Consider the following 27,831-nt stretch of genomic DNA (forward strand, 5'->3'; position numbering starts at 1 on the left):
AAAGTCTCACCTAACAAATCCCCCAAAATAGATTTCAAATGTGTCTACTCTATCTCCTCCCCTAATGGAGGCCATCACCATGTGTCACACAGGCTCTGTAACATAATCTTAATAAACTGACTACCCTGCTTTCAGTGCAACACATAAGCCCGTCTTCCCTTCCATCTCTCTTCTAGATGAATAGAAGACCAGATGGGAAAATAAAACTTTAAAATTATCATAGAAAAATATCTTTCAGGATCCTGGGGGAGAGGAAAATATCTTAAGACATTAAAAAAAAAACCCAAAATCATAAAAGAAAAGCAAAAATTTTGACTACATGAAAATTTAAAACTTGTTTAATAAAACATGCCATTATCAAAGTTTAAATTGTAAGCCAAAACCCAAGAGTAGATATATATAACAGATATAACAGGCAAAAGATTAATATCCAAAATAAAGATGTTCTATACATCATTATTAGAAAAAAAATAGAAAGAGAGACAATCAGAACAGCTAATAAATGTACAAAAAAGGACTGAACCTCACTAGTGATCAAGAAAATAAAAATTAAAAACAATTAGGTATCATTTCAAACCCATCAGATTCACAAAAATTAAACTCTGACAATAGCAAATGTCATGAGACTAAAAAGAATAAGTGAATAATAAAAGCTTTCATACACTGCTGATGGAAAAGGAAATACTCCAACTATTTAGCAAAGTTAAAGATGTACCTACTCCATAAGCCAACAATACCACAAAACAAAATCTCAAGGATACTCAGTGCAGCTTACTTGTTATAGTAAAAAAAAAATCAGAAAACCCAGCTGTCCATCAGTAGGAGGATAAATTACAGCAGATATTTATTAGTTCACTGGAATATTACACAGCAGTTAAAACAGATGAACTTGATATACATGTCTTATTACAAACAGATCTCAAACATATTGCTGCATGAAAAAACAAGTTGTAGATGATACCTAGAGTACACTATTTATGAAAAAGAATTTGTTGGACACAAAAAAGTATTTGGTATTGTTTATGGACACATAGATGGTGTAGTAAAAACATTATAGAAACATAGACTGAACGGACATACATGATAGCAGTTGCCTCGGAAGAGGAGAGGAAAAAAGTGACACTGAAGAGAGGAACAAAGGAGAACAAGTAGATTTCAACTTTGGCTGTGAACTCCTATTTCTTTTATTTTTAAATATCTTGGGGGAAAATAAACATCAAGTAAGAGACCTATCTTCTTTCCACGATCAGGGACTTAAAAATGTACCTTTCGCTAAATCTTCTTCTTCTTTTTTGTTAGCCACAGTACCAGGATCCTTGGCTACCAGAGCTGGGCTTGCTTTTGCTTGTTCTGCAGCCTAACACACAAAAAAGGAAAATGATATTTGAAAGTTGTTCTCAAATTTTCCTACCCCCAACTAATCTAAGAACTCACAAGACCCTTCCCATCAATCCACCACAGACTTCTGAACAAGAAAGAAATCTGAACCTGAGCAGCCTCCTCAGGAGCCAGAGAACAGGTAGAACTGGAGAAAACAGACCGAGAGCGTTTGTTTTCTTAGGGTTAACAGCCTAGCCACACTCTCCCAGGTTTGTGTGAAGAGGTTAAACTAGAAGCAGACACTATGTAAACCAGAGAAGACAGACTAGAGGAGATTTCAACAAAAAGGGGTTGAGAGTGGGAAGGAGATGACTACTTTAAAAACAAGCAGTTAAAAAAATTTTTAAATATCTATTCAAGAATTTTACTGTTTCCTTCCAGATCAAAAGTCAGGATGCTATCTTTAGGAATCCAGATTGATATACAATAATACAAATGCTCATAAAATTATACTATCTTTGGGCTTCCCTGGTGGCGCAGTGGTTGAGAGTCCACCTGCCGATGCAGCGCATGCGGGTTCGTGCCCCGGCTGGGAAGATCCCACATGCCGCGGAGTGGCTGGGCCCGTGAGCCATGGCCACTGAGCCTGTGCGTCCGGAGCCTGTGCTCCGCAACGGGAGAGGCTGCAACAGTGAGAGGCCCGCGTACCTCAAAAAAAAAAAAAAAAAAAAAAATATATATATATATATATATATATACTATTTTCTAAACCAAAATACTAGCAGTTAATTTTGACAATATATTACTGTCCCTCTTAAACATATTTTGTATATAAGGTAGTGTACAAGTAAATAAATACATACATTGATTCACACTTACAGAATTACAAGCTTCTAAAGTCTTAATGGCTACTGAGTTTTTGTGTGGCCATGGAGGCCAATCAGACTCCAGCCTCATTTTTCAACCATTCTATCAGTTACCAGAAACTGTTGGCACACACACACACACACGCGCGCTGTGACACACGTTTGCTTCTACTCATGATGTCCTCCCCTCTGGCTCACTGTACTCCATCCACATTGTTTCCTAGTGAGATTCAACCCACCAGTCAGTGAACAGCTGAAAATCACTTTCTCAGTGAAACGTTCCTAAACCCTCTCATTAAGCCTTCCCTCCTCTGTGCCCCTCTGGTAACACTTTTAAACAAGGTATTATATGCTTCGGGTAGTTAAGGACAGTTAAGGACGCAAGCTGGGGAATCAGGCTAATGGGGAGTCAGGCTAATGCGGTTCAAACCCCAGATGCACCACCTTCGAACGCATGAACCCTGAGCGCCTAAAAGCCTCCTTTTGCCTCAAGTTCCTCATCTACGAAATGAGGACAACAATGGCCCACACACCACAGGCCGTCGTGAGGATTAAATTCGCACACGTAGCTTCCAAAATCAGATGCAATGAGAGCCACTCAGAGTATATAACGTTGTCTCCTGGGCTTTAAAATGTATGCAGAGGTGATATACGCCATACATGTGGTAAATGCAGCACAAAGGATGCTGAAGTAGAGAGTAAATAAACTCTCTACAGTTGCAAGCCTTCTACATTTTACGTGAAATAATTCGCTATTAACTCAAAACAGACTGTGACAAGTTACAAATGTATACTAAATTCCCAAAGCCATCAATTAAGAAAAATGAAATTCTAAAAAATATTCAAATTACCAAATGCACAGCACTTAGATCACTGCCCAGTACATAGTAACAGGCAATAAATCTCAGCTCCTATTATAATTCTCTGCTTACATGTCTGTCTCCATAACCAGGCTGCATGTTCCTTGAGGGTATATGGGGCTAAATGTTACAAGAGATCATAAATGATTGTTGAGTCAACGAAAGGCAAACTACTCAACATTGTAGTAAATACCATGCTACAGTCTTCACTTAATATATTTATAATGTCAAACAAATACACAAGGCATTTATTTTTAGAAAAGCTCATTAGAAGAGAGCTTTTGTATTCAATGAAGAGAACTTCAAGCACTGTCACTCTGACCCACCTCTCGTTGTAATCTTCCTTAAATAAAAATGTTTCAATCATATACACGTCTGAAATTGAATGTATGCTTCATCAGAGGCAATCTTTATCATTATATATGAATTTTTTTTTCACAATTTGTGAACTTCACAGAATAGACATATTGATCCTTTGTGGTCTGAGAAGGGATCTCTACTGGTCAAGAAGGAAGTGCAGAAACAAGCTATATTAAGCCCTACATTCCTGAACTGCTCGCTTTCCAAAGTTCCTTTCTATCATCGGGTTCCAAGTGTAGCAACGCTACTTGTCTGGTTAAGCAGTCAAACACAGTAGCGGTGCCAGCGTCACTTCGGCCTCAGTGTCCAAAGTCAGTGCTAAGAGAACCACAGCAGCAAGAGTTAGGTGACTCCAGTAGCACTCTTCTTAACGTTTTTATAGTATTTTCTTCTGTTCTTGGATGAAAAAATATACTTTAAAAAATTCTCGTTTCCAGAGACTTTTTAAAAAATATGCTAACAAAGGTCTAGTCTGATTAAAATGTAGTAACAGCTTAAGCAGCTAAGTGACTGTAAGATTTGGAGGGACTTCTGCAGTTGATCCCAGGTGATAGATTTTTTTTAATTAAACGTGAAGCTCTTTACAAACATGGTTTTCAACGAAAACCTCTTCAGAAACTACTATTAAAAAAATCACCATTCTACCTCATCATAGGTTACTTTATACACATTTTACGTATTTCTTGTGGTTGAAAGACAGCAACTATAACAAAATGAGCTTTCACATATTTTATAAGATCTAGATGAAGAAAAGAAAAGTAACTCTTCACTTTACTATTGCTGATCTACACCCTGAGTCTTCTGAACAGGAGAGCAGTCTCACATCTACACCAGTTAGTACGTAAACGCTCTTGCCAGTGTTCACTCCACTTCTTGTCCTTCGAAGCCTAGTCCGGACAGACACATATCTACTAACCTCAATATCAAACGGAAGGCAGGATGGTGTAGTGGAAGGAACACTGGACTGAGAGTCAGGAGGCCTGTGTCCTAGTTCCAGCTCTGTCAACTACTAGCTGTGGCCCTGGGCAAGTCACTTAACCATTCTGGGTCTCAGTATCCTCATCTGTAAAATGAGGGGATTAGATTAGAGGATCACTGGAGTTGTTCCCACAACTATCTGAGATTCTAGGTTAACCAAACAAAGCTACGTATCAAACGGATCATTAACTCTTCTTCCTTCTCTTACAGGCACAAGTTGCTTTGTGGACTGAAATGCAGTTTTCACTTGCACTGAAAGCTGTCCTCAAGAGTAGTGCTGCTCAAAACAGAGTCACCGGGGGTCTTGTTAAAATGGAGACAATGAATCCACCGCTTGGAGGCACATTTCCACCCGTGAATGAGATGTTACAGTTCTCAAAAGCTTCCAGGTGGTGATGATGATGGCCAACCAACCACACTGTAAGTAACAAGCTCCGGAACAGGTTCTCAGAATACAGAACCTGCCATTCCACTAAGCAACTACACTCTTTGGTTCTCCATAGTGAGTCTACTCTTCGATAATTAAACATTGCTTCTATTGTCAAGGATGTCTTATTATAAGATATCTTGGATTATTCTGCGTAAAATTATTCCTTAATTATACAGATTTAGAAATTATTCTGAGGTAGTAAAAATGAGCTATCAATTATGAATGACTACTTCTCAAACATGTAATTTATCACTGTAAAACTATTCATGAGCCAAATTTTTTCAAGTAAGAAGAAAAATATCCTCTCCTTCCTTTATCTCCAAAATATATTTCTAGGTTTTCACATCTCAAGAGTACCTAGATAAATTAGAAATGCCTTGGGAAGAAAGTCTAGATATGTCTGGATGAATCACTTCATAATTCCCTTGAAACGGTCAAAACGCTGAATGTGAGCCCTCTACAACTAAGAGTTTTCTGCTCATGCTTTCACATCACTCATTATATTCTACCCCAAGCCATACAGTGGGGAAAGACAGTGCAGTAAGTTACCACACACTTTAAGCCTACTTAGTTAGCTGGGCATCCTAAAGGATGGTTACTGGAATAGAAAAGGAATAAAAGAGATAATCTTCCATTTTTTTTCCTATATGACATAAATTAGAGATTGAGCTCATTACATAAATAATTTTTTAAAGGCAAGTTAAGCCTTTCAGTCAATCATATTTATTAAGAAAAAGAAAGAAGACACTTATGTGCTGGTCAGCTCTTAAGGGGAACTTCTCTTCCCAATGACCCCCTTTTATCTCCCTACCATTTTTTAATACAGGTGCTCATAAATTTCATAATCCAAAGAACCTCTAAACACATCCTTAAATTTTAAGGAAACCTGATTTTTGAGCTGTCATTCTTTGTAGATAAAATTACAGCACGAAGAGCATTTAACAAGAATGTCAGTATCACCTAATAAAGCAATTTTGTCTGTATTATTAAAATTATATTAAAATTTTTTTAATTGCAAAAAGGTTAAATGAATTCATTAATAAAGAAGGAGAAACAGTGGGGAAATAGAAGTTGGAACACATTAACATTCCACTATATTTTTCTGGCAACTTTATATGCAAGATTATTATTATTAACAAAAATTCCTCTGGAGTATTAAAAACTGGGTTTGGAGGAAGAAAAGAAAAACTCAAATAAACATGGTTACTTCAGAGAAATGAACTGTAGCACACACACAAATTTATATAAAATACCTGAGAGCCAATAGCTGGAAACGTAACACCTTGTTCCTTAAGGTTCTTAATCATTGCTGATATTAGACTAAGCTGTGGATCATTCTTAAATTCATCTGTCCATTCAACCATAAGAGCCTTTAATTTTTCACACACTTTAGGATGACCCTTAAAAATAGAGAAGAAAAATTAATAAAAAAGCACTAATTTCCTGGCAAATGATTTAATACAGATACCGTAAATATAAAACTTATAAAGTGTTGCAGATCTCTTTTTAAATCATAAGTTATCCCTAGCTATAGATGACACATAAGAAAATACAGATGGTTACTAGAAATAAACTAGTTTTATTTCCACACTATGAAAAAAAATAGATGATACCATCATATACCTCATAACATATTAAAACATTAGATATATAGTAACTTATTCTGGAGGTCAGAAAGACAGGACTTTTCAGAGTATTTTGCAACTAAGCAAGTGCTGTCTATGAGGAAGACATAGAAAAGTTTGTTTTCTTTTTTGCAGACCAATGAAAAATAAGTTGGAAAGAGAGAATAAATAGTACAATTCCTTTATTCCTAATTCCTGACTTTTAATGTGCATGGCTGTGTTTTTACCCAGTTACTTAATTATCTGAGGCCTGGCATGAGGTCTACTATATGCCGATATTCCTGCAAACTTCATTTCTTCAAAATAACATTTCCCCCTTAAGTAGAAAACCAATATGTTCACTGTAAAATATTTGAAAAATAAAGAGTTCTTTCTCCTATATGCAACTGTTTGCTTTTTAAAGTTGTTCACGTTACTAAATACCGAGTACAAATCTTCAATTAAGGAAAATATTACATTAGAATCTCTTCATAAACAGTTGTACATTTTGATGGACATTCAGGACATCAAAAGAATGGTAAATAATTAGCACAAACTACCTAAATATAACTGAATAACTGAATAAAGCAGAACAGGAAAAAATTATCACATAACCATGTTCTAAAAGGAGGACAGAATTTTAAATTCTTATTTATGTACTATTTCCTACTAAAATCTGGAAATACTCATTTTTTCCAAAAAAACATGAAGCATTTTCCCTTTTAACACTTAAAACATTTTTATATATAATTATCCCCCCAAAAAAGGCCAGAAATAATTATCTTTAGAATGCATGAATTTTTACTGAGAAAACTCACATATTACTTAGTAAATTAAAATTTTTAAATTCCTTAAATTGCTGGATTTGAATTTTTAACTCTACATTCAGTTAAGTAGATGACCTCTGTGACTAAAAAAAAAAAACGTTATAAAAACTGTGCCTAAAGTAAACTGGTATCTCTTAATCAGAGAAATACACATATTTTTCATCAGAAGAAAGGAATGGTGAAGAAAAGATGTTAAATATATTCTAATTTGGCTTGACCAAAACCAAATCTCCAAGTTATATAAATGTGTAGTCTCTTCAGCAAAACCTAACATGGACTTATACATGGGATAGACATAGCCTTGAAAGAGTTAAAAAAAAAAAAAAAAGCACAGACTAGTCCTTTGTGATTTAAAATGTAAAGAACTGAACAATAAAATATATGAAGAAAGAAGACAGTGTTAATTCATTTCTAGAAATAATGTGCCTTACCTTGTTTAATACGTTGCTTACTTCACTAGCAAAATCTCTTGAACATACTTCTAAGTGAAAAATTTTGCCACAATTTGATACACACGCTCCTAGAAGCTAAAAGTATAAAACAGGGAGTTAAAAGGGCTCAATTTCGGTAGACAATTTTGTGGTAGATCTTGAAATGAAACCACTCACAGTCAGAGCCTGCATGGCAACATGAGGATCTTTATGGTTCACCCTCCTCATAATAGACCGAAGACAATCTTTAGGTCTAAAAAATGAGAAATGTAACAATTAGTAGTACATTCTACTTTTTTCCCCCTTAACTATAAAAGTCAATAGACTATGATACAAAAGGGAGAATATGGTAGAGAAGTTTAATTCTTCCTAATGACACAATTGAAAAACTGTACACTAAAAAGTTCCTTTAAATTTTTCAAACAAAATTAACAGGCTCTCTTCCTTAATGATCATGGATAAGGCATTTTGGGCTAATTCTAGATGGAAAGTTTTGAAAATAAAATGACAGACCAAGACTTCCACTTCCAGTCACGATGGAAAACTGGAACCAGACTTACACTCCTGTTGTAAATAATTAGAAAACTGGAAAAATATATTTAAAATACATTTGGCACATTAGGCCACAGGTAGCACTGAATGATGATCTCTAAGAAAGAACACAAATTAGATAAACAGACATCTGCCTCAACTTTCTACCCAGGGGCACTTTCCAGGTACCGAAATAGGCTTTCTGTCTAAAGGCAGTTTCTGGATCTCAGCACAGAGAAGCTGATCCCAGGAAGATGGTGGTGATCTCACTGAGTTGAGGGGACAGAAATCAGAATTCCGGCAGGCTGTGGGAGCTAGAATGTGCAGGACAGAGTCGAGGAGCTATATGAAGAAAGAGTGCTAGATACCTGCATGGGGTCCACTGAGGTCTGCTGCCCACCAGGCTGGACAAAAAGTGACTGAGAGCTCTACGCTGAAGGGTTCCCAAAGCTCACACAGCTGTCAGAGCTCATACCAAAGTGGAGAGTCCTTGCAGCAGAGCGCTTAGGCCTTGGTGATGCGGCTACACCATCCCAAAAGACTATCCTAAATCCATCCAATAACAACTTAAAAAACAAGTCACAGAAGAATAAAATTGATCCAGACGTAACCTCTAACAGAATCAAGTCCAATATTCTTTAACAGGAGTATGACAAAACCTGGCATTCAACAATATAAAATTCATAATACTAAGCATTCAATCAAAAATTACCAGATGTGACACGAAGCAGGAAGTGACACTTAACTAGGAGAAAACTCAGTCAAATGAAAATGTGGAAATTATAATAAGCTATTTTAAGTATACTCTAGGATGTACAAGGAATCATCAACATAGCAAAGGAAAGAAGTGGTATACAAAAAAGAACCCGATAAAACTTCCAGAGAAGAAAAATATATAAAATGAACTAATTAAATAATTAACTAATTGGATGAAATTAACCTGATAGAAATAGAAGGACTTATCTAATAAGGGATTAATATCCAGAATATATAAAGGGGTCCTACCTCTCAACAACAAAAAAATGATAATCCAATTCAAAAATGGGCCAAAGACTCAAACAGACATTTCTCCAAAGAAGATATATAAATGGCCAGAAAGCACATGAAAAACCACTCAGCATCATTAGGGAGCAGCACATGAAATCACAGTGAGACACAATTTCACATTAAAAAGGAAGAGGCAACCAGCCGGGGATGTGGGGAAATGGGAACCCTTATGCATAGCGGTGCCCACCTCGATGCGAAACGAAACGACGTAGCCACTGTGGACAAGTCTGACAGCTTCTCACAAAGTCAGACATAAAACTGCCCTGTGACCCAGGAACTCCACCACTACGTGCTGAATACGCACATAAAAGAACTGAAAGCAGGGATTGAAGCAGACATCTGTACATCTATGCTCAGAGCAGCATTATTCACAACAGCCAAATCTCCACCAGCAGATGAACGGATAAACAAAATACAATGGAATACTATTCAGCCTAAAAGAACGAAATTCTGACACATGCTACATGGGTGGACCTTGAAGACATACTTAGTGAAATAAGCCAGACACAAAAGGAGAAATATTATATGGCTCCACTTATACGTGGTACTCAAAACAGGCAAATTCATGGAGATACAAAGTAGAATAGAAGTCACCAGTGGCTAAGAGAAGGGGGAAGTGGACAGTTACTATTTAACTGCATACATACAGAGCTTCCATTTGGGATGGAAGTTAAGGAAATGGACAGTTGGACACATACAAACAAAAGAAAAAACAGTATCAAGTGATCTGAACAACACTGAGTCCTGGGAAAATTGGCCAGTAACAATAATTGTCCTAAAAAATTTCTTTAAGAATTGAAAATGCAATTACTAATGATAAACAGAAAAAAGTCATTTTTAATAGGGAGATATTAGAATAAAAAATAAAATTTCTGTTTCTAAGGCTGTTTCACTGCCTGTTGGGAAGCCTTCCACCTAAAGAGCATGGAAAAAAGAGGGGGAAAAATTGTATTTATGGGATACCTATTATATGTCAAGCAGTCAACTCATGATTCTGCAGCTCTTATTCTACTGATTTTGTATTAAAAGTATCTAAAAGCAGCATCATTAGACTGAAGAAATAATATAACATTATTTAGATTTTTCCTTTTTTACAGTTGGACTTATTTTAGGAGCCAGAATCTGTGACCTCATGCTAATTTTTGCAGTTGTGAAAAGCATGTTGACAAACACAAAATTATCATTTCAAAGCACTGGCAGAGGCCAAATTATCTAAATACCAAAATTAAAATCATTTAAAAATAATGATCCAAAGATGATTCAGCTCAGTGAATAAAACATTTTAGAAAATAATCCTCAATACTTGCTTTACCACCAAATTTTAAATGAAATTTCTGATGTATTGTTCATAAACCACACTTTTTTTTTTTTTTTAAAAGAAAGAAGTCTAAACTGTGGTGACTTTTGGAAAAGAGGATGGAGAAAGAGGCTTTGAAATGGAACTTTTTACTTTTTATTTCACTCATTTCTATACTGTTGAAATGTTTAACCACAGCCAATTTTAAAAACCAAGGCAAGGACATGTCTGGAACCAAAGCAAAGTTGGCTATTGCATCCATAAAAAGGATAATGCCCAAAAAAGCCAACTAGAATGTTTATAAGTCCTGAGGAACACTTTATGTATGCCAACAAAGCAATATCTTTTTAGGTATAATAAGCTAAAAAAAAAAATCCCTTCAGAACTGTGTATAAAACTGGCGCTATTAAACAACAGAAGTGATCCACAAAAATCTAATATTTAACGACCTCATTCTGTTCCGTGTTTTTTTTCAATTCAGCTTTTCAGTATTTCCACAAAACGATAAGTAAAATACAGAAGTGAAAGTATATTTATATACATTTCATTATAAATCTTACAATTCAACAAAAAATTATAGCTAAAATATTCTTTTTAAAAAGGTTTAAGAGTTATAATTGAATTTAAAGTAGGTGTCCTATGGCTATTATCCTCTCAATGACAAATGAAAATGGACTACAAATATAGTGTCTGTATAATTTATCATCTATACGAGTACCCCTTTGAGAGTGAAAGGGGGTGCTAACCAGGCGTAATACAAGAACAGCAGGCACAGAGTGAAACTATCCAAGAGAAATGGGATGCATGATCACCCCAGCCAAAACTATGTTCATCCAAACATTATCTTTTTATGCACAGATCTCGGACACATACTTCATACACGAGCGAGAAAAAAAGGCAGTACTTCTATCTAGTTGTGGCTTCTACTGTCTTTTCCTTGAATCCTAGACCAGACAAGAAAACAGGCTTTTCATGAATGGACACAGCTGACTCGGCATATGTCAGCTCTGATGAACTAAAGCATCAAAGTCAGTTTCATTATTCACAACATTACGCCAGGCCACCTCAATACACTGTACTGTGGGCTTCCACGAAAAGAAAGCTTTAGGAGGGGGCTCTTCTCCACTAGACCCTCTCACTCCAGCTCCCCTCTCTCCACACCACTCTCCCTCTTTCAGGTTCTATGTCTTCAACATGGCTGATGCTCAAGAAGAAGTCATTGAGCTAAATGGGAAAGACGAATTTTCACTGTTGTACAATAATTAGTATTTAGAATAACTGAATAATCGTCATTATAAAGCTCTATTTGTTACCAACTTCTGCATCTTCTGCTGAGTTTGCTTTCTATGTGGAAAATGTACACGCACTCGCAAAATCTATTTCTGAAAAATTATGTGATGAGGGGAAAATGCATAGTAAGTAGTGCTGGGAGGAGCACAGGATGTGAGGAAAGGGGCTGTTGATACATACTAATGAAGCATTTTGTAAAATTACCTGCTAAGATAAAATCTGCATGTGCATTTAGAGGAGTCTACCAACAGTTTCCACCACCAACCTTTTGTAAAGGGTAGTCAAGTCCGGATCTCTCTCAAAACCCTTCCCAAAACTCCATTTTGGTATTTTAAAACATTTTGTAAGACTCACCCTCTCTCTGCCTTATCTTGAGATGGGAAAACAAAAAGATAGGAGAGGTCAAGGATACAGACAAGAACAAGGAAAGAACTCTCTCTCACCCTTCCCAGTTTTCCAACCCCAAAATAACTCTCTTAACTTACTATGTGATAAATGACCATACCACAGATCACACCACTGTAAAATGTAATGGAACTGTACTGTTTCCTGAGTTTCCAAAGTAAGGATAATAAGGCAAAAATGGCAGTTAATCAATTTTCTTTGATTAGGGAGTTACTGTTGCAGAACATATTCTGCCATCTCTCAAATATGCTCAGTACAGGCAATTTCTCCTCAATTACTGAAGCAAAACTGTTATGTTGAGCACCAGGTGAAGAAGATGGCTTGTATATTCAGGGCCATGTTGTCTAAAACATGTATACTCTGAGCAAGAGTCATCCTCAGTGCAGGGAGATATACACACTCTGTAAGAGAAATGGGAACTGGAATTTAGGACAGCACGTAGAGCTCACTCAATGGACAGAAGAACAAGTTTTGAAGAAAAATAAAATTGAGGGGGCTGCAAAAGAATACAGTTCAGTTCAGTAAGTTAAACATGCATAGGACGTAGCTCAGATCTAGAGTTAAGAGGACCAAAGAAAACTAAAACTAATTTTGCATTCCTACAGTTCTCTTTTCAAAGAAAAATGAGATTTCAAATCTCTTTGAATAGCCCTGAGTACATTTCCAGAACTGTCACCACATTATTTATAAATGTCTATCTACTTGTAGGTATGTTGTTGTACAGTTATGACAGATAGATAGCTCAGCATTCATCTCTAGTCACCAGTTAGTGAGATTACCTGAAAAGGTCTTTCCATTAATATATAAGGAGAAAGCCAAAAATATTCAATGATTTTGTTGGATAAAGGAGTCAAAATTTGTGAGATCTTATGCTTTCTGTAAGTTTTTAAAAGTCTCTTATTTAAAAATATGTCTCATCTCTACATCTTAATTGAAAAGTACTTTTGTATTATAAAGATAACAGGTTAAACTGTGATGAGATTTTATATGCTTGAGGAATTATTACTATTGAAAAGGCAGTGAATTCAAATACTACTTATTGCACCTATTACTAAACCAATGATTTTAGATCAATCAACTTTTCAAAAAGAGGATACCACCTCTTTATTATCCCCCTCATGGGGGCTGACAGAAGAACAATAGGACATTTTCTTTAAAGTATTGTAAATATAAAAGAAAAGCAATATAAAAAAAAGTAACAGAAATAACAGTGTATAGCATAGTTCATGAATGTGCTCGCACGGTTAACCTCTCATCACCTTTGAGGCAGGACTGAAAAGGTACAAAGATACTAACAGTATGTTTCTAAATAGGGGCAGAAAAATTCTTGCAGTGTAAGACTATCTGGCATATCACATCTCTGGTCCCAGCCTAATCAATGTCAGTAGTAACCTCCTGTCATTGTGACAACCAAAACCATCCCTAACAGAGCAACACCACTGGGCTGAGAACTACTGCTAGACAAAAGCAGCACTGTGATTCAGTAGAAAAAGATTTGAGGCTTGACAGACCTCATCTGTAAAAGGGGACTTTAATGCTTCCTGTTCAGTATGTTATTACATTACTCCCAGAATCATGCCAGGGACTTAGAGACACTCAATGTTAGCTCTAGAAAGCACAAACATATTCTTCTATCAAGTTACTTTTACAACGTTAGCTTTCAAAGCTATTTTAGAGTGATTCAAACTTTACGTTTTCTTTTTACATGCTATAAAAAGTGCTTTACTACAACTTACAATTCAAGGATATATGTAACTGTATTGTGGAGGGGGGAGGGGACAAGTGTCTGCATAACTTTTATAGGTCTTAGTACCCAGCAGGCGCACACTAAAAGATATGGGACCTCAAATCTTTGCTGAACAAAGTAAAAAAAATTTTAATTAACAGAGAATATAAACCCTCCTTGAACACTAAAGGGAGTCTAATATAGAGCGTGGCTTTCAAAAGCATAAAGGCTTTACATTAACTATAAAAGAAGTTTAATATTATAAAATGCAAAAGAAATCAGAACTGAAATGAATCATAACTGTATATTCAATGGCATATTCAAAGTGCATATTTGGTTCATAATATACATTACATAAAACACAGTCTACAGTGCACAAGGGGGAAAAGGGCAAAACACTGAATACAAATATCAAATTCTGATTCTGAGCTTGTTAAATAGGTATTTCTTATGAGATAGCTGATGGAACATGAATATAGTCTACAAATTATGTTATTTGGCTATTTAAAGAACAAGTTCACGTGCCTGAAGGACTTCATCAGAAAAGGAGGTAAACTTCTACATACTAAATATTGAGGGTTAATGGAAGTATAGATAACAGTCACTGAATACTTAAATTTAGTATGATATTTTGAGTTTCCCAGATCATATAAAACTGGAGTATATTTCAGTCAAACAGAACACAATGTAATATAACATATGGGAGAGAGAAGAATCACTAAAAACTTAATAAAATTGGTATGTCTTGACTCATGATTTAAAAAAATTTTTTTTAATATGTATTTATTTTTTGGCTGCACCGGGTCTCAGCTGTAGCACGAGGGATCTTTCGCTGTGGCACGTGGGCTCTTCGTTGCAGTGTGCAGGCTTCTGAAAAGGCTATACATACTATATGATCCTAATTGTATGACATTTTGGAAAAGGCAAAATTATAGAAATAGTAAAAAAAAAATAAAGAAATTAATGGTTGTCAGGGGTTCAGAGAGAGAAAGGAGAGGGATGAATGGGGGGAGCACAGGACATTTTAAGGATGGTGAAACTACTCTGTGTGATACTGTAATAATGGATACGTCATTATGGGCTTGTCAAAACCCATAAAACTGTATAATATAGAGTGAGTCTTAATGTAAACTATAGACGTTAGTTAATGCTAATGTATCAATATTGGTTCATTCCTTGTAACATGTACCACACTAATGCAAGATGTTAATAACAGGGGAAACTGCAGGTAAGGGGTGGGAGTGGGTTATGGAATTCTGCATACTACCTGCTCAATGTTTTTCTAAACCTAAAATTGTATTTTTAAAAAAACAGTCTAGTAATTATAAAACAAAAAAATGAAAGAAACATGAGATAATTCTACTAAAACCCTGGAGAAGGAAAGTCTTGTATAACTCAAAATTCTAAACACCATAAGACTGATAAATTCATCTATATAAAAATCAAAAATTTCTAAATGGAAAAACAACAAAACAAAGTCAAAAAAATAATGGAAGGAATTCCCTGGTGGTCCAGTGGTTAGGACTTGGCGCTTTCACTGCCAGGGCCTGGATTCGATCCCTGGTCGGGAACTAAGATCCCACAAGCTGTGCGGCGCAGCCAAAAAAAACCAAAAAATAATGGAAAAATATACGCAATTCATAAAACAGACAAGATATGTCCCTAACACATCAAGGACTCCTAGAAATGAGGAAAGGATAGATACAGACAGTTCACAGAAGAGGAAGCACAAACAGCTCTTAAATACAGAAAAAGATGTTCATCCCAGAAAACGGTAAGAATGTACCTTTGACTCTGGAAGACCACCCACCTCAAGCCTCTTCACCTTTATGGAAAAGGGTCAAAGGGAGCCCCGACCACTCCTTCCCAGGACTCCAAGGTTCCTTCTGCAGAAGTCAAGACCAAGTCTCGGGCACCCAACTTTCTCTACGATCCAATAATTGAGAACTTGAGAACATATGCCTGTTATTCTTGTTTAGACAAGTCCCTACAAGAAGCTCCAGACTATCCTCTCCATCATTAAACAGCTCTGCATATCCATTACTCCCCAGCTTCTGAAATCTTTCCACTGGACCCTCTAGAAGTCACAGCCCATGATCAACAAAAGGCCCTACCCCTGGTCCTTTTGCTCTACAGAAAACTGGCTCTCCATGGAAGATAACACTTCTCCTGCAGCCACCTCAAGTGGTAGCTTTCTGTCTTCCCACGGCTCTTGTACCTCCTAAATGAAGGGTCCTCTTTGCTCCCTTTGCTACTTCAAAACCATTCTCCCTCCCTCTTTCCTAAAATAGCCCAGTTCAGATCTTCTCATTTAAAAAACCTCACTGCCCCCTCATCTTTCAATGATTTTAACTCCTGGCTCTCTGCCACTCTCTCTAATGTTACTTCTGTCTTAACGGAAGTGATGCTTCCAACACCATTGGCTTTTTGACTCCACCTTATTATTAACTGTCAAGGTCTACAAACTCCATTTCAGGCATTCCAACTATCATCTTCCATTTCTCTAACCCACTCACTCTCTTTATACCCAGCTCTGTGCTTGCTCAGGGTGGCTCACCTCTGCTCCAGCTAGCCCGTACCTTTCAAGTTATTAGAAAGCGCCAAGTGTCCTCTACTCTGCAGCATTCACGTGAAAGCTGTTCCCTCTGCCTGGGACCTCTGCTTGCAGCTCTTCACTTCTTCTCAACTTTAAAATCATAGCATAAATGTTATCCCTCATGCCTGTGCTTCCCTGAAAAACCTAAGTAGGTCTCCCTTTTATTCTCCACTGAAGCCCTCTGCTCACTATCTTCTTAGACCATTACCTGTTTATTTCTATCTTCCACTGGCCAACTGTTACCATAGCTGATGACAAAGGCTGTACCTGCTTTATTCACCACTCTAGACCCAAAGCATGATACCCAGCCAGTACTCACTGTTTGTCAAATAAAAGAAAAAACGGGTCTTCCCTGGTGGCGCAGTGGTTGGGAGTCCGCCTGCCGATGCAGGGGACGCGGGTTCGTGCCCCGGTCCGGGAGGATCCCACGTGCCGCGGAGCGGCTGGGCTCGTGGGCCATGGCCGCTGAGCCTGCGTGTCTGGAGCCTGTGCTCCGCGGCGGGAGAGGCCACAGCAGTGAGAGGTCCGCGTACCGCAGACGAAAAAAAAAAAAAGAAAAAAACGACTGATACAAAAAGAATGAAATGAACTGAAGTAATTCTGTGACATAAAGAAAGTGAAAGAGACCGGGAAATCAAGATCACGCTTTACAAAAAAGCCTTTAATTTTATTCCTGCTATAACTCTTCCCCTAGTTTAAATGACATTAAAAAAAATCCTAAATACGAATCAGATTCTCACTTGTTAACTAGAAAAAACTAGAGTACCTACAGCTGTTGTGATGATTAAATAAAATGTTTATAAGGCACTTAAACAAGACCTGGCAGATAATAAGCAGTCAATAAATGTTGGCTATTATCCTTAAAAGAACACTTAAAAGACTTTAAAACCTAAGGCCAGTAAATGGAGGGTATGATGATTACAAAACACACGTTGGAAGAAATCTTTTTCTAGAACTGATGCTGCCCTTCCAACTTGAAGAAGTCTAGGCCAGAGATTACTTTTCCCTTAAAAAATCAGGACATATTCTATCAACCTCCAGCTAAAGGTCAGAAGTAGTCAAAGCCCGGGTCCAGGACAAGACAACATAAAGCCAATGAAAAATATTTTTAACAAACTCTTTCCCAAAGGCTTATATTTATATTTTTCACAAAATATCAGTAATGACTATCATTTTCTCCTTCTAATTCTGTACAAATAAATCAAAGACTTACTATCCAAATAGATCCCTTATCCAAGTAAAGAAAAAAGTTTATCACGTTGTCCACTCTCAGTCAACTATATTTTTGTCTAAAGCTAAACAAAGACAGTTAAGACATAAAATAATAGCACAAATTAATCTGGATGTCAATTACAGAGTTTTAATTTTAACTTTTTATTGTGGATAATCAACACCTACCCTCACATCTATTTTTTATATATGAAATTATAATCAAATCAACCAAAACTAATAGACAAAAGCTATTTATTATGGGAAGCTATGTATTATGTTAAAGAAAACTGCTACTATTATTCTGAAAGTTCTCTTGATTCTGAACAGAGACTTTTCAGTCCATCATATGACATCACTGGCTAAGCATTTTTCAGTACTTAGACATTGGAACTGCACACTAAAAATCACATGAATATCTTTGGAAATCAGAAAAAAAATTTCAGAATTTTTTTCAAAGTTTTAAGTCCAGCATATTCAAACATTTCAGGCTGACAGGATATATTAGGGAATTAAGTAATTACAAATGCAGAATAGTGTATAATATGCTTATTGTCTATTACGGCAGGGAAAAGATACTCGTATTTGTGTAAAGAAACAATGGAAAGGTACAAAAGAAAGAAAAGTGGTTACCTATAGAGGATGGGGGAGGGAAACAGGGACAGAAGTTAGACTTGTCAATGTTCATCTTTTTAAACTGTTTTAAATTTTGAGCCATGTGAGTATCTATTTTTGAAACAAAAAAGTACATATTTCATAAGCATAAGTATTTCTTTAAATCAACAAACATACACACATATGTGTGGCTCAAAGAACAGTAAGATTTTTTTAAAGAGGAAGAATTAAAGAGGGTTTTTCGAAATACTGCTGGAACCATGTTTCTGGGTCACAGTTCTCTGACCAAATGAAATTTCACAATTGGCTCTTCATTTCCCCTTAAAAATTGAGAATATTTCCCAAACAACCATAACTCCAAAACAGATGACTCAAAAAAAAGAAAGGAAGGAAGGAAGGAAGGAATTTTTTTTAAAGGGCCAAAAGGATTTTTAAATATTATTTTCTTAGGGAAGAAAGACTTTAATATAAGTTACTTTATGCACTAAATAATTCTACAATATATTGCTGGTTACAAATCATTTTGTTTAAAAAAGAATCTTACTGAAATAGAAATGCTTTTCTTAAAGTTCCCTCAACCATCCCTAAATCCGTCCTCTTAAATAGATCTGTACATTTTATAAAATTACAGATTAATACCATATGGCAATGTTTAAAAAAAAAAAAATCTAGACTGCTGCCTAGTATACAAATAACCTGATGAACTGCATTCCAGTCCATAACATGCCTCTATCTACATTTGCCTCAGGAAAACTCATGTCCCCTTTTCCCTCTCACACCAATGACATGTCTCAATCTTTTCTAAAGCACACCAGGTACCTAGAATACTTCACTGACAACCTACAATACCGGTTCAATATTCTCATGCTACCATCAGCAACCCATACTAAACATATGTATCTGGACTCCTAGACAACATAAACCAGATTTCCATAAGTTTTCCATATAACTAATTATGAAATGATTTTAAAAATTAAAACCAAACTGTAAGTGGTTACCAGGTTCTGGGGAAGGGGGAAGTGGTAAGTTGTTTAACAGGCAGAGCTCACTTGGGGATGATGAAAAGATCTGGAGGTGGATAGTGGTTGATGATCCCACAACAATGTGAATGTGCTGAATGCCACAAACTTGGCTCAAAGAAAATGTTTTCATGTATAATAATGCACTTGCCTTTATAATAATGCAGTCATAAAATATTTTTATTACTTTTTTATGGGGAAAGGGAACCAGGAAGACAAAAGTGCTGATGGCCCATGAAAGTCAAAATGTGGCCCTGATGCTTATTTCCTACTATGAAATCATCAAGGTACAGCAAGAAAGTGAAAATAATGAAAATACAACTGGATATGTATGTAAAACATTATTTTTAAAGAGAAATCACACACATAAGCAAATTTTGTGGGTTTGATTTTTTTTAAACCCTAGTAATAGTAGAATGGCATCTCAATTATTACACAGTCCTTTTCAAACAATTCTTTATTAACAAGAGCTATAAAGAGATATCACATTTCCATAAACAAACAAATAAATGCTTGAAAATTAACTTAATGAGAATTTAAAGGAACTAGAGAGCAAGTATTAAGGAAGAAAAAATAAGTGAAAGAGAAAAAAGGAAAAGAAGGGAAGAGGAAAGGAAAAAATATTGATTAAAACCAAACAGAACTACCTCTCATTATTTAAATTAGCAAAGCTGAAAACACTTCCTAAGTAAATTCATAGATTTAGCATAATGTCAATTAAAATCTCCAAAGTATAATGAAATACTAAGGAAAAATACTGAGAGAGAATATGTTGTCTAAAGTACATTTGAAAAAATTAAAGAATGAGGATGGGGCTTCCCTAGTGGCGCAGTGGTTGAGATTCTGCCTGCCAATGCAGGGGACACAGGTTCATGCCCCGGTCCAGGAAGATCCCACATGCCGCGGAGCAGCTAGACCCGTGAGCCGTGGCCGCTGAGCCTGCGCGTCCGGACCTGTGCTCTGCAATGGGAGAGGCCGTAACAGTGAGAGGCCCACGTACAGCAAAAAAAAAAAAAAAGGGCTTCCCTGGTGGCGCAGTGGTTGAGAGTCCGCCTGCCGATGCAGAGGACACGGGTTCGTGCCCCGGTTGGGGAAGATCCCACGTGCCGCGGAGCGGCTGGGCCCGGGAGCCATGGCCGCTGGGCCTGCGCGTCCGGAGCCTGTGCTCCACAACGGGAGAGGCCACAGCAGTGAGAGGAAAAAAAAAGAATGAGGATGTATCTAAACCTACTGATACTAGATAACAACAAAAGGCAAGTAGAAAACAATTACTTAAAGCTATAAATTAGTACATTTTAAGTACACAAGGACAACATGGATGGAAACTTGAAGGCATTATGCTAAGTGAAATCAGTCAGACAGAGGAAGACAAATACTGTATGATCTCACTTATATATGGAATCTAATAAAATCAAACTCATAGAAACAGAGAACAAACTGGTGGTTGTCAGACGGGCAGAGGGGTGGTCAAAATGAATAAAATGGGTCAAAAGGTACAAACTTCCAGTTATAAGTAAGTTCTGAGGCTGTAATGTAAAGCATGGAGAGTACAGTTACAACACTTTGTTGCACATTTGAAAGTTGCTGAGAGAGTAGATCTGAACAGTTCTCATCACAGGAAAAGACAGGAAAAAAATAACAGATTATCATTTCTAGTATAATAATGTTAACATGAAGAAAAACAAATTGATCTCTTTAAAGCTCCATGACACATCATACAGGATTTTTAGGTGGGTTACAACTTTATTTTTTAAGTAGAAAAATATGGAATATTTCTAGTAATGAAAGGGAGTTTGTCCTTTCATTTCAAGCAATTAATCAAATTATTATAAAAAGTATCTACAAAATGAAGACTACCAAACTAAAGATAAAAAGAAAACTGATGGAGTGAAAAGAGAGAGGAGGGACTTTGCAACTGGAATGCTAGATAAAAGTTTTATCTCCAAAATACACAGGGATGGAGCTAGGTCGATACCTAGTCCTCAACGGACAAACTGTCACAAAATATCATTTTAATCAAAAAGAGGCAGGTTTGACATAAATACACTACTATGTGTAAAACTGATAGCTAGTGGGAACCTGCAGTATAGCACAGGAAGCTCAGGTCGGTGCTTTGTGATGACCTAGATGGGCAGGATGGGAGAGAGGTCCAAGAGGGAGGGGATATATGTATACATAAAGCTGATTCACTTCATTGTACAGCAGAAACTAACACAACATTGTAAAGCCATTAAAAAAAAAAAAAAAAAGAGGCAGAGGTGTACCCACTTAACCATGCACCAGATACTATTATAAACACTTTATATATATTAACTAATCTAACACTTACAACAAGCCCCCTAAAAAGATATTATTTTTATTCTCTTGTAGCAAACTAGAAAAGGAAGTTACTATTGACCCACCATGACACAGCTAAGCAGTCAGAGCCCGGATCTGAACCCAGGCAGTCTCACTCCAGAGGCCATGCTCTCAGCCACTAAGCTATTTGCTTTCCTCTGCACAACAAAAATTCATAGACCTTTCATCCTACAAATCTAAGTCTACTAGATGTATATAAATTACTATTATACAAGGCAAAACACAAATAAGAATGGTTTTGAGAGTGCTTTGAGGATTCAGGTTTTCGGTAATGATTTTCAGTACTAGGGATAAGGAAAGCCTTTGTGGAAGAAATAATATCCATAGTGGGTCTGGAAGGATATGAGACACAGAGATAGGAGATGGGAGAAGAGAATATTCGACACTGAAGGAACACAATGACCAAAAGCATTACAATAAAGTGGAAAAGCACTGGCAGCTCAAATATTTGAGTTGAAAAGAACAGTAACTACAAAAGAAGTAAATGAAAAATAAATGATTCAGAAGGCCTAAGGAGGTTACTAGACTTAACTCAGTATGGAAGACAGGGGAGTAACATGGTCAGAGTTGTCATATGGCCACCGGCTATAAGAACCAGACAGAAAAGAGATGGAAACAGAAGGAAACGCCAGAAGGTTAATTCACTAGGCTAGGCATGGTTAAGGATGGCTCAAGTAAAGTGGGGCCAATAGATGGAGAGAAGAAGGAACAGACACGTAACACACAGTAACTACTCAAACATCAACTAAATTAAGGAACTAATCAGGCCAGAAAGGATGGAAAAACAACAAAGGGGATGGCAGAGGCCACAATCTTGGGAACCTGCCAGAGGGAGCACATTATGGACTAAAAAGGGCTTGAGTGATGGGGTGGAAAGGACTTAAAGACAAACTGCCCCGCCTGGTTTGACCAAGTTCAAGAACTTAACTAAGGAGACTCTATGACATCAATATCGTGAGAGATATTATGGAGGCGTGCTGACAGAATTTAGTAAAAAGCTAAATGCAGAAGAGAGTCTGAGGTTTTAGGTGTGAATGAAAGAATAACCTTGTCATTAACAGAGACAGGGGACAAAGGAGGGAATGTAGGTTTAAAGCAAAAGGAGACATGAGTTCAGGATTCTGGATGTGAGGCCGCGGCTCATGTAGTGTGATGTTCAGAAATTATGCTGCATCCCCAATATTAGTGCTTGAGTTAGGGATTCAGAGCTAAAACTACAGATGTCACATAAAGAAATTTGAAAGCTGGGAGATTTCAAAAGAAAAAGTATCAGGTAAAAAAATGGATCAAAGAAAGTTTAAGGAACTATCTCTATTTAGAAGGGAAGGAAGAAAAGCCAGAGAAGGCACCGTCAGAGAGTTAAGATTACCACCAGAAGAATCAAGCAGGATCCAGCAGTGCTCCCAAACATTCTTCACGTGAAGTACGTAAATAAGACAATATTTGTGTGGCACAAAGGGGTAAATGTGGCTACTAATAACTGGACGTTATTAGCCCAGGAATGAAGGAAACCATTACTCTGTACACCAGTAAATCCCCTTGCGGCACTGTAGAGAAAGCCCTGTATTACCAAAAAGTCCGTATGCCAGAAAGTTTACAATTCTATTTCCCTAAAACTGTCTCTCTTTCAATAGTCACTGATTAGTTGGGTCGAATGGGCACATGTGACAAAGAAGAAAAGAACACAGAAATAACCAAAAAACTTGGTACTTGAGAAATCACTGATGACTTTAAAAATCAGTGGGAATGGAAACAACCTAAATATCCATCAACAGATGAATGGATAAAGAAGATTTGGGGAATACACACACACACACACACACACACACAATGGAACACCACTCAGCCATAAAAAAGAATGAAATAACGCCATTTGCAGCAACATGGATGGACCTAGAGATTATCATACTAAGCGAATCAGAAAGAGAAAGACAAATATCATATGATATCACTTATATGTGGAATCTAAAATACAACACTAATTAACATATCTACGAAACAGAAACAGACTCACAGACATAGAGAACAGACTTGAGGTTGCCAAGGGTGGGTGGGGGGAGGGAAGGACTAGGAGTTAGGGATGAGCAGATGTAAACTATTACATTTAGAATGGATAAACAACAAGGTCCTACTGTAGAGCACAGGGAACTATAGTCAATATCCTCTGATAAACCACAATGGTAAAGAATAGGAAAACGAATGTATGTATAACTGAATCACTTTGCTGTACAGCAGGAATTAACACAACATTGTAAATCAACTATACTTCAATAAAATTTTTTTTAAAAATCAGTGGGAAAAGTTAGATTTCAGAAGGCAATTATGGACAAGGGAGAATAATTAAAGTATCAACATTGTTACCAGTCATGTTGCCCCTCCTGGTTACAGGGAGTAACCTAAATGGGATGATCCCTCAAATCTCACTAGCAAAAACATTCTCTTTTTAAACTAAATTGTGATTGTAATATGCTTTACCTTCTAACTCTTGTTTCATTCATGTTAATAAACAGGAAGAATAAATAAAAATCCTCTGAAACTTTGCAACACTTACCCAGTGCGAGACTGACCGACTTTATCACAAATATCCAAAATGAGACCCCAATCTTCAGCAGTATTCATCTCACTGGTTGCTTTCTCTGTATATTATAAAAAGAAATCACAGACACATTATTTTTAAAAATCTTTAAGAGGTAAATGATCGCATTCAAATTACCAAACTAATATAATCAAATATCAACAAATCACAATAGTTGTCAACACCTGGTTAATGAAATAGTTACGTCCATCTTTAAAAGGAGGTAGGGCACCTTCATTACCTATCATAATTATTTGCCCCATTTATACTTCATTTGTTTGTTACTTAGTATCAAAAAAAATAGGCCACTGATTTTTTGTTATAAAAATACACCCGCAGGCGCACACACACAGGCATGAGTACAAATCTATCCCTTTCTGCACACAGAAAGACTAAAATAAGGAATACTTTCATTCAAATAATTATTAGCTTTACTCGCCAGCAAAGGAGCATGACTAGGCACAAATCTCTATCAAAATGTTTCAGGCAATTAAATTAATTAACTATCTAGTTTTGCTGATTCTGTTGTTTCGGGAGGGGGGAGGCGGTGTTGAGCAAAAGAAAACCAAGCTTTAACTGAATATTTTCCCTTAAATAAAAACTTGACAAGTTGAAAACAACAACAGAGGTATGGCAGATTGAACCAAATCACCTAATTTAGATCCCTTTCTTAATTACAATAAAGGGACTTTTTTCTTCTTTAACACAAACACAGAAGGATAAGGAAAACATGAGAAGCAATAACAGTAATATCTCAAAAGCTATAGGACAACATTGATACATGGTAAACTACTTAGGAGACCCAAGAAAGGTGAATCCTGTATTGGCAGTAAGAAAAAAAGGCTTAAGGACCAGCTCGGTGCTTTACAACAACCTAGAGGGGTGGGATAGGGAGGGTGGGAGGGAGGCTCAAGATGGAGGGGATATGGGGATATATGTATGCATATGGCTGATTCACTCTAACACAGTATTGTAAAGCAATTATACTCCAGTAAAGATCTATTAAATAAATAAATATTTTAAAAAAAAGAACCAGTCTGTTGAATCCTCAGAAAATTCGAGTACTCATAGCAGAAAGAATGTCTGCAATTGAGAATGAAGAAGAAAAAGAGGACCTCCAAGTTAGCAAAATCGGTTAATGCTGTTTGAAATGTAGGTAGCCCCTACTTTGCTTCCTTACAGGCTCTAGCAATCACCTCCCCGCCTCGGAGCAAATGAGTGATGGTTTACTTTCTGCAGGTAAAGCAAATTTCTTTTCTAGACAAGGAGATACCAGGTATAGTTGAGACTTAGGCACCAAAAATAAGCAATTCCTTCCGTTTTCCAGTCCAGCATGTAAGGAGCTTGGAAGTATTCACTTCATCCTAACAAGTAAAACAGTAAACAAAGTGAAAAGTCAACAACTCTTCTTAGATGCCTCAGCAGTGAGGTCACAGGGCAAACTGCTGCCCCCCAAATGAGACAAATAGATAGGTGGATACACAGAATCACAACTTAGCAGAGCAGAAGCCCGTGAGCAGAAACATCTCCAGGAACCAGTACCAGGGCACAAAAATCTAAACTGAAACTGACAAACTGCCAGAGGAGAAGTGTGCACAAGTCTGAGAGTTAAAACTCCAGAGAAGCCTAGGCTTAGGGGAGCCCCCACACTTTTGTGAGCTTTTTTTTTAATAAATGTATTTGTTTTATTCATTTATTTTTGGCTGCGTTGGGTCTTCGTTGCTGTGCACGGGCTTTCTCTAGTTGCCATGAGCAGGGGCTACTCTTCGTTGCTGTGCGTGGGCTTCTCATTGTGGTGGCCTCTCTTGTTGCAGAGCACAGCCTCTAGGCATGTAGGCTTCAGTAGTTGTGGCACACAGGCTCAGTAGTTGTGGCTCGCGGGCTCTAGAGTGCAGGCTCAGTAGTTGTGGTGCATGGGCTTAGTTGCTCCACAGCAGGTGGGATCTTCCTGGTCCAGGGCTCAAACCCATGTCCCCTACACTGGAAGGCGGATTCTTAACCACTGCACTACCAGGAAAGCCCTTTTGTGAGTTCTACTTCCATGGGTTCTCCCAAGTTCTCAAGGTGAATATCACAGAAAATTTCTCCTATTTTTCCAGCAGGGGGAGAGAAACTGATCATTGTGAAATACACCAGAGTATTTATTCTCTTCTTAACAAGGCCTACTCTCAAGAGAAATAATTTTACCAGCCCCTAACTAACTAGAGTTTTATCAAAGATTAACCCACCTGGGGGAAGGGAAATCCCAACGCTAGCCTGCTCTAGCCTTCTACGTGGGAGAAGGGGAATATCCAACTCCAGCCCACTGTAGCCATCCCGTCCCAACTTAAGGGAGAGCAGCACATGAAAATTCACTCCCCGGGGCAGAGGCTCACTGAGCCCTAATCACAGGACTATCAGTACCTGATCCTCACACCACTAAAGGCTGGTGTCCCTTCATCTAGTTCATCATCTCCAGCTTCCAGCAAGCCACACTCTATAATGCAAAGACCACTGGTGGAAGAGACCAGACTAGCATCAGAACCAGACTCAGACATGACAAGGATGTTGGAATTATCAGACCAGAAATTTTAAAGACTATGATTAATATGCTAATAAGAGTTCTAATGGAAAAAGGAGGTAACATGCAAGAACAGATGGACAATGTAAGCAGAGATATGGAAATTCTAAAAAAGAATCAAAAAGAAATACTGGAGATCAAAAATAGTATAACAGAAACGAATATCTTTGATGGCCTCATCAGCAGTCTGGACACGGCTGAGGCAAGAATCTCTGAGCCTGAGGATATGTCAATAGAAATTTCCAAAACTGAAAAGCAAAGAGAAAAAATGACTGGCAGGGGGGAGAAAAACTGGAACAGATTATCCAAGAATGTGGGAAACTATAAAAGCTGTAACAAAGGCATAATTGGAATACCAGAGAAGAAGGAGAAAAAGAAATGGAAGAAATATTTGAAGCAAATATGACTCAAATTAATTGATTTCCCCAAATTAATGTCAGACACCAAACCACAGGTCCAGGAAGCTCCAGGAACACCAAGCAGAATAATTGTCAAACCAACCAACCTCTACACCTAGGCATATCACAATCAAACTGCAGAAAATCAAAGATAAAGAAAAAATTAAAAAGAAGCCAGCAGAAAAAAATACCTTTCCTATTCAGAAATAAACATAATGATTACACCTGACATCTCAGAAACCATGCAAACAAGGAGAGAATGGAATCAAACAGTGTGGAGAGAAAATAACCACCAACCTAGGATTATATACCCTGTGAAATTATTCACAAGGAAAGGAGAAATAAAGACTTTCTCATACTAAGAAACACTGAGGGAACCCATTGATAGCAGACTAGCTTTGCAAGAAATGTTTTTAAAAGTTCTCCAAGAAAAAAAAAAAAAAGTTCTCCAAGGAGCAGATATAGGAGACATGTATACACGTGTGTGTGTACACATTTGTGTGTGTGTGTGCAGGCATGTGTATAAGTG

At 37.1% G+C, this 27,831-nt stretch overlaps 1 protein-coding gene across 1 annotated transcript in view; it reads right to left on the reverse strand.

Moving 5' to 3' along the window:
• Positions 1-27,831, reverse strand: part of STAM (signal transducing adaptor molecule) — a 66,019-nt gene that overhangs the window by 25,063 nt on the left and 13,125 nt on the right. Inside the window, exons 2-6 of the mRNA XM_082617058.1 lie at positions 24,321-24,405; positions 7,854-7,929; positions 7,677-7,772; positions 6,068-6,214; positions 1,267-1,357 (exon numbers count right to left, since the gene is read on the reverse strand). Coding sequence (XP_082473184.1) covers positions 1,267-1,357; positions 6,068-6,214; positions 7,677-7,772; positions 7,854-7,929; positions 24,321-24,405 — 495 coding nt within the window. The remainder of the gene's footprint in view (positions 1-1,266; positions 1,358-6,067; positions 6,215-7,676; positions 7,773-7,853; positions 7,930-24,320; positions 24,406-27,831) is intronic.

The sequence above is a fragment of the Mesoplodon mirus genome, assembly GCF_964341445.2.
Source record: "Mesoplodon mirus genome assembly, chromosome: 4".
Classification (NCBI taxonomy): Eukaryota; Metazoa; Chordata; class Mammalia; order Artiodactyla; family Ziphiidae; genus Mesoplodon; species Mesoplodon mirus.